The sequence below is a fragment of the Procambarus clarkii genome, chromosome 71 (assembly GCF_040958095.1).
Source record: "Procambarus clarkii isolate CNS0578487 chromosome 71, FALCON_Pclarkii_2.0, whole genome shotgun sequence".
NCBI lineage: Eukaryota > Metazoa > Arthropoda > Malacostraca > Decapoda > Cambaridae > Procambarus > Procambarus clarkii.
This window is the reverse complement of record NC_091220.1, coordinates 26,031,835-26,039,876: the sequence shown is the minus strand read 5'-3', so window position 1 is coordinate 26,039,876 and position 8,042 is coordinate 26,031,835. Positions and strand designations below refer to the sequence as shown.

The 8,042-nt window shown below is 40.8% G+C and overlaps 1 protein-coding gene across 1 annotated transcript; it reads left to right on the top strand.

Moving 5' to 3' along the window:
- The first annotated feature begins 3,593 nt into the window (after positions 1-3,593).
- Positions 3,594-5,852, top strand: LOC138356303 (piggyBac transposable element-derived protein 4-like). Its single transcript, XM_069312277.1, has 2 exons — positions 3,594-5,090; positions 5,307-5,852. Exons 1-2 carry the CDS (start codon positions 3,594-3,596, stop codon positions 5,850-5,852), a joined length of 2,043 nt encoding a protein of 680 aa, XP_069168378.1.
- The last annotated feature ends 2,190 nt before the right edge of the window (positions 5,853-8,042 follow it).

Below are 8,042 nucleotides of genomic sequence, written 5' to 3'. Positions count from 1 at the left end.
GTTTGTGGGAGAAAGGAATTGGCAAAATGATCAGGGAAAGAGAAGGGCCTCAAAATAACAATTCACTTAGGGTATATTACACTAACAGTAGAAGTCTAAGAAATAAAATTAATGAATTAAATGCTCTTGTCTGCACAGAAAAAATAGATTTTATTGCACTTACCGAAACGTGGATGAATGTAGAAAATAGAGAACTAATAGCTGAATATCAAATAAATGGATTTAAACTATTTCACACAGATAGATATATTAGACGAGGAAGGGGAGTCGCCATATATGTTAGGGACAATTTGAAATGTAGTCTCAAAGAGGGAATCAAAACTGAGCCACACTCAGAAACTATTTGGATAGATTATACGGAAAAGCAAATAATATTATAATAGGAGTTATATATAGGCCACCAAATTTAGACAGAATGGAAGCAAAGCATCTATGGGATGAAATATCTAGGGCATCTAGATCTAACAGTATTTACGTCATGGGTGACTTTAATTCTAGTGGAATAAACTGGTTGAGCAAAACAGGGAATAGTGAAGCAGAAGATTTTCTAGAATTAATTGACGATTGCTTTCTTACCCAACACATTAAGGAACCAACACGGGAAAATAATATTTTAGATTTAGTGTTAACTAACAGGGAAACACAAATTAATGACATCTCTCTAGGGAACACAGTGAAAGACCATTTAAATAATAAATTCAACAATTATATTTTTCATGATAAGTATCATAACTTAAGCAATCCAATTAAAATGTTAACGATTAATATTCAAAGTGAGTCATCCTCCAAGAATCTGAGAACACTACAACTGACTGCCCCTGATCATCACACCACACTTGTAAAACACGACCAAGTCACCTTAATGTTCACTCACCGAGGACTGAGTCTAAGTTGAATAGAGAGGGGGGGGGGGGGTTCTATAGCTTGACAGAGACTATCTCGCCCCTGCCGGCCGACAGCCTCCCTGCTAGGGACGTCTTCTCTGCTCTCGTCTGCTGTTCTCTTGATTCCTCCATGCTGGATAGCTCTCCGAGTTTATATTGGGGAACCTAGTAGCTAACTCCGCCCACAAGTAGATAGCCTCCGGCACTACCAAGCCACTCCTTAAACGTCGGCAAGTTTGAAGGCTACCAGGCTCCAACTAAGAGATTAGTAGAAGCAAGGTGAAATTCGCATGATCTGACCTCAGGTCACTTGGGGTCATTAACGCTTAGAGGTGTGAGATCTCAGGCAGACAACTGGCGCCTCTCAGATCCCTGTCTGTGACTCGTGTACTCTATGTATGTATTAAACTAAACTAAACACTTTTACAGTGTTACAATGCAATTCACACAAAATAATAAATCAAAATGAAAATAAGTCAAAATCTTTGAAAATTCAATTTATCAATGCAAATCAGAAACATTGAAATGGAAAAGTAAAATATTTAGTACAGCATGTGTGTTGCTCTTACATGCAACAGATGGCGCTGTTTGTCAAGAAAAGCATAGTTTTACCTGTCACAGGTGTGGCATCTATACTAATACTTACGAAATGAACTTTATGGTAAACAGTACAGCTTAATTCTAACACAATGTCTCACAAAATAATTCAATAAAAATCAAATATATCGAAATCTATGAAAATAAAATTTATCAATGCAATCGGAAAAATTTAAATGGAATTCTTGACATGTTTAGTATAGCTGTATGTTGCTATTATATGCAACAGATGGCGCTGTTTTCAAAAAAGCATGTTTTTTCCTGTCACATGTGAGGCATGTTTATAGTAGATATATAAAAAGATGCGCCTATTCGATTGCAACATTGTGTCAAAATTTCAAAGCAATCGGTAAAGAGGTTTCGAAGATTTAACTCACATAAAAAACACATGAAAATTTTTTTTTCAGAAAAAGCATGTTTTTTTAACCGTCTCAGACGTGACATCTATATAGTATGTATATAAAAACTTGCTCGGATGCGAATGGAACATTGTGTGAAAATTTCAAAGCAATCGGTGAAGATTTTTCGGAGATTAGCGATTTTGAACAAACGAACATTTCCATTTTTATTTATATAGAAGATATATATATGCTAGCAGTACCCATCCATGTGTTGGCCGGGTATTGCTAGTATATAACCTAGTAACCAGGGGCCTCGTAGCCTGGTGGATAGCGCGCAGGATTCGTAATTCTGTGGCGCAGGTTCGATTCCCGCACGAGGCAGAAGCAAATGGGCAAAAGTTTCTTTCACCCTGAATGCCCCTGTTACCTAGCAGTAAATAGGTACCTGGGAGTTAGTCAGCTGTCACGGGCTGCTTCCTGGGGGTGGAGGCCTGGTCGAGGACCGGGACGCGGGGACACTAAAAAGCCCCGAAATCATCTCAAGATAACCTCAAGATATATTCCTGTCCCCTGGAACCTTCCCTGTCCCCACAATTCCCCCCTCACCCGTCTCATCGGCCTCCTAACTATTCCCCACTCCATCGTCCTCCCCACCATTCCCCACTCACCTCTTCCTTCCCACTATGCCCCACTTCCCTGTCCCTATGTCCTACCCACCCTTCTCCAGTCCCCCATCCCCTCGTCTCCACCATCCTAAACTCCCCTCATCCTTCCCCACCATTACACCCTCCCTTGTCCCCTCGTCCTCCCCCACCATCTCTCGCTTCCATCCCCTCGTCATACCCACCATTCCCCACTCCCTCGTCCGATGCCTTCCCAAATGGTCTGAAGTTCCCATCAGAAAATTAGGAACATCAAGTGATCTGATGGTAAAGAGGTTTCGAAGATTTCTTTCTTGTGAAAAAACATGAAAAACACAGTTTTAAAAAAAAAAAATGTTTTTTTCCGTCACAGACGTGACATTAATAAAATATGTATATAAAAACATGCTCGGATGCGAATGGAACATTGTGTGAAAATTTCAAAGCAATCAGTGAAGAACTTCCGGAGATTAACGATTTTGAACAAACGAACATTTCCATTTGTACTTATATAGATAGATTCTTTCCACTTGTTGAAAATTAATTTTTATTGAATATATAATTTTAATAATTATATTACTTTTAAGTATTTACATGCAAATTATGCTGAAAGTAATTTAATGATTAAAATTATATATTGAAAATATATAATTGTAATAATTGAATTACTTTTAGCTTAATTTGCGATGTAAATATTCTCTTTTTAGCGCTGATGAGGGAGTTTGGTACTCCAAAACGTCTGGTATTATTAATAAGTTAAAGATGTATATATTTTTTTCCTATAATAATTAATTAATTAATAATTATCACTTTCTGCGGATGAGGACTCCGCCCGGAGTCCTGTTTCGCCTCACCGCTTCCGCGATGTGGACGTAAAATTATGTCCTCATAAAAAAATATTTGTATAAAATTCAATTTTAATCCGATTTCATTGGGGTTTGTTTCAAACTACGCGCCATGAAGTTCTCTTTCTCACCACTAGGCCGCCCGGCGCGTCGGCCTACCCGGTCACGTGACGGGCCCATTGTTTTCGTGTCACGTGTTGTGAGTCGATCACGCTCCCCTCTCGTGCCAAACTCAAGCATTTTTACCCGTTTCCGTGTGGATTATACCCAATTCCTTCATCAAAAATGGATCCAGGTCAAGGCCCAAGCAGTTCTACGCCCAAAGAAGCCTCCAGGTCCTCGAAAGAGGACAAAATAACCATGATTTATAAGAAGTGGAGCGGAGTGAAGCTCACACCAACGAAAATTCCAGGCCTCGTGGAGGATTTATCAGATGCTGAAGGTGATGTTGAGGTATTGGAGGATGAGGTTGGATACTACAACGATTATAGTGGAGTGCAGGGACCTAGAGGGAATGATACGGCAACGTATCATTCAACGTATCAACCCCCTCCTCCTCCTCCATCTTGGCGCACACGTGGTGCATCTAGACTACCTAGAAAAGTAGCTACCAGAAATGTTGCTCGTCGTAGGAACACACGACAAACTGCGCCAAGTGATTCTAGCAGTGATCAAAGCATGGAAGTTCCAAGTGATGAGGAAAGTGAGGAGGATTCATCCGAGCCTCCTCAAAGGCGTACACGTACAGTATGTACTCGGCAGGCTGGGGCTGGTGATGGCTGGAGTCGTGGCAATACTCCTCCAATTGTTGATGATTTTACTGGAAATCCTGGACTGACCATTCCCAAACCTACTAGTGCACTGGCTTTTATTCAATTGTTCATTACGCGTCCCCTCCTTGAATTCTTGACCGCTGAAACTAATTTGTACGCCTCGCAGTTATTCCGGATGGCCAATGAAAATGTATCAGATATTTGGAAACCACTGAAGGTGAAAGAAATGGCGCGATTCCTTGGACTGTGCATATTGATGGGCATAAACAGGCTCCCATCTATGAGGATGTATTGGCAAACAGCAAAGCCATGGCATGCTCGTTTCTTCAACTTGTTCATGACGTCGAGACGTTTCCAGCATATAAACCAGTTTTTCCACACATTCAATAACAATGCAGTGCCCGTGAACAATCGTGATAAGTTGATAAAAGTGAGGCCAGTGATGGATTACTTGAAAGAGAGGTTTGCTCAAGTTTACATCCCAAATAAAGAGTTGTGTTTGGATGAGGGTACAATGGCATGGCGTGGCCGACTATCGTTCAAAGTGTACAATCCAAACAAACCAGACAAGTATGGTGTGAAACTTTATATGCTTGCTGAATCTGTCTCTGGGTACATATATGACTTTGACGTATATTCAGGTATTGGTAAGACGATAGTGGATACAGTAACGGGGTTGGTTCAGCCTTTAGTGAACAAGGGTTACCATTTGTACATGGATAATTACTACAACTCGGTTACCCTAACAGAACAATTGAGAGAACTTGGGGTGTACACATGTGGCACAATTAGAATGCTATGTGGCGCCCCAAAGGTATTGCAAGCTCTAGCCAAGGGTAAACTTCCACTGGATACCACCATATACCGCCGCAAAGATAACACCTTCATTCTCCTGTGGAGAGACAAGCGAGGAGTCTCAATAATTACCAACATCCACAATGCAGACACTCAGCAAGTTCAGCGAAGGAAACGAATTCGCAACCGAGACGGAACAAGTGGAATACAACAGGTAACAGTGAACAAATCGACTGCAATTTGCGAGTACAATAAGTTCATGAAAGGTTTGAACCACTTCGATCAAATGGTTAAATATTACCATTTTACCAGGAAAACTCACAAGTGGACCAAAAAGATAACCTTTTATTTCCTGCAAATGGCATTGCATAATGCCTTTGTTTTGTACAAATACAACACAACTGATCAAAAAAAGCTAACATTGCTACAGTTCCACGTGGTGGCAATCTGGGCCCTATTGCACTGGGACACAGAGGACTGGCCTAAAACAACATCATCTCAACACTTGAGGCACGCTCCATACATAAATGATGACACAGCTCCTGCCAATGCTGACGCCATGCAAACTCCCGGACCATCTGGTGTGACGCGGCCTTTGTTCACTTCACCACCTCAAGATGAAGCAGCAACCGAATCTGAACCCGAGATGTCTGCCACACTGCCATCTGAACCCGAGATGTCTGCCACACTGCCATTTGACGATACTGTTTTGTCAGATGAATCTGACTCTCAGTCAAATGTTTCACCTCCAGCGAGAAGACCTGGCCCTATTATTGATTCAGAAAATCGCATGAACTACAAACTGAAACATGAACTTTACAGACTGCCCAAACGTCTCAAGTGTCATGTATGCGCACGCTCCGGTAGAAGGAAGGACACGAACATAGGATGCAGGACCTGCAACGTTGCACTCTGTGTTATTCCCTGCTACACCAATTACCACCGGAAAAGGGTGTATTGGGTGGTGAAGAAGTAACCACCCGCAACAGCTTCACTCCACCTACAAACCATCTGTTGAGCAACTTCAGGAATGAAGAACCTGAAGAAGGTGGAGTGAAGAACAAATGCTCAACTTACTGTTCCACAAACAGCCTTCCCTTGGTAAGTACACCTATTTGGTCCAAGTTTGTGTAGTATAATTTAGCTCATAGAACATTCTATTGCGAACACATTGCCACAAAAATGAATGACATACATATAATAATAATGTCAGGACAGTGAAATAAGTATAAACTTTCAAAGCAATGTTTCGCCCACGTGTCGGCCAGTCACCATTACTGGGTAACAGTGCGCCCACTTCCCACACTCTTGCGGGTGGGCCGCGACCATTATTCTACGTTTATATTCATATCACCGTGTTGGGAATTTCATTGGAAGTCCATTGATACCAAAATTTAGGCTGTAGAACAAGTGTAGAGGTGATAATAATCCCAAGAGTAAAAACATTTTGTTGCTGTTGGGCGCTCACGGCGACTCATCTTCGTAGTTATTTATTTCGTGCTGGTATCTCTATAGCTTTTGTGACTTTTTTTACTGGTGTTTTTCTAGAGAATTTTATTGCGAACACGTTGGTATCAAAATGAAATACGTAGCTTAAGAACTAAGGTCAGGAGAGTAAAAAGAGTATACACATTTTTGTTTTTACGCTTAAGCAACAAAAACGCAGGGCGCACATACGGTTTTTTTCCTGACCTTCCCTGGGCGCGCGAAAGTGATTATTAATGCTCCTTTTAGTACTACTACTACTATTATATAACAATATGACAGTCGAGCATTGTTTAAAGTGAGACAGACTAGCAACTAGGAGGAGACGCTAGGCAGGGCGACTAGAGGGAGTGTGTTGGTGACAATAGGATATGGACACCCAACCAAGAGGTCTAGGAGGCTACTATAGAGGAAGGTGTCCCCACTCCTTGGTGACGTATATTTCCTAGTGACACTGGGAATGAGCAGGTGACTGCCCCGGCTCGTCATTATTGTTGGTACGCAGGTGAGTACTTTCAATGCTCATGTAAAGTGGTTTATAGAAAATTAAGGAATATATCGTGCACTACATTATAGAAGAGTGAATTTCAGCTGGAGGAACACAGTACCTAAAACTTTTTATAGGTGTTCTTAATGGTCACCTCATGCAATGTTATTAATTCGGTTAGTTAATGATTTCTAGATGGAAAGCCGAAAGGTTTTTGACGTAGAATCATTCTCTCATATACTGTAGCTCGTGGTCATTGAAGAAACAGGTGAATGTTCTTGGCTAATGCGCTTCTAAATGATATTCCATTGCTGGAAAGACAGCATTTGTCTTTCAAAAAATGTAACATTCATTGTCTCACCAGCAAAGAGGAACTTAGGGAAGGTACGTCTAGGTTTTTATTAGTCGCATTACCAATGGAGAGCCTTGTTGTCTACATTAGAACAAACCTTTGTTATTATCTATCTGCTCGCCAGGCCATGATCCTTTTGACTCAACTACTAACTTTCAAGCAATGACAGTCAGGAGTAAGAAAACTATAATTAATATAACAAATATGCTCGTCAAGATAGTGAAATATTACGTTTCTCTGTAAGCAATTGCATGTACCGTCTCCATTTTTTCAATAGCTGAAAGGTTTAATAAATGCTGATCGGAGTCTAGCAACAACATGAGCGGGTATACAGGTTAAGGATAAATTGATTAAAGAGGATCGAAAAAGACTCGTCTTTGGGCTGGTACTTATCATCTGGCTTCACTGGGTCCTGCTTCACATTGGTCATGAGAATTGACTTCATTGCAAATAGAACACTCTAAAGGACTTCTCAATAGGTCCTAATCAATAATTTATACATATTGTCTTAAGGCTTATTGGTGTTAAAATTACCGGAGCAAGTTTTAAAAGAGGGTTTTAGACTAAAACAATTGTGGAACGTCACAATATTTATTCACAAAACTAACGTCCTAATACAAAGGATACATACGTTATTCTTGATTGGTATCATCAAAGAAAATGACGTATCGGAGAGACACTGGGACACCTCAATAGATCGGACGCATGGTTCGGACGAGTGGTTGACTATACTCATGTATACTCTTGTTTTAACCCTTTCCTATACACCCATCACTATCACGGGTTTACCTGACACTGCTGGTTCCTAGGGAAACACTGTCAGGTGACAGCGGTATTTTGCC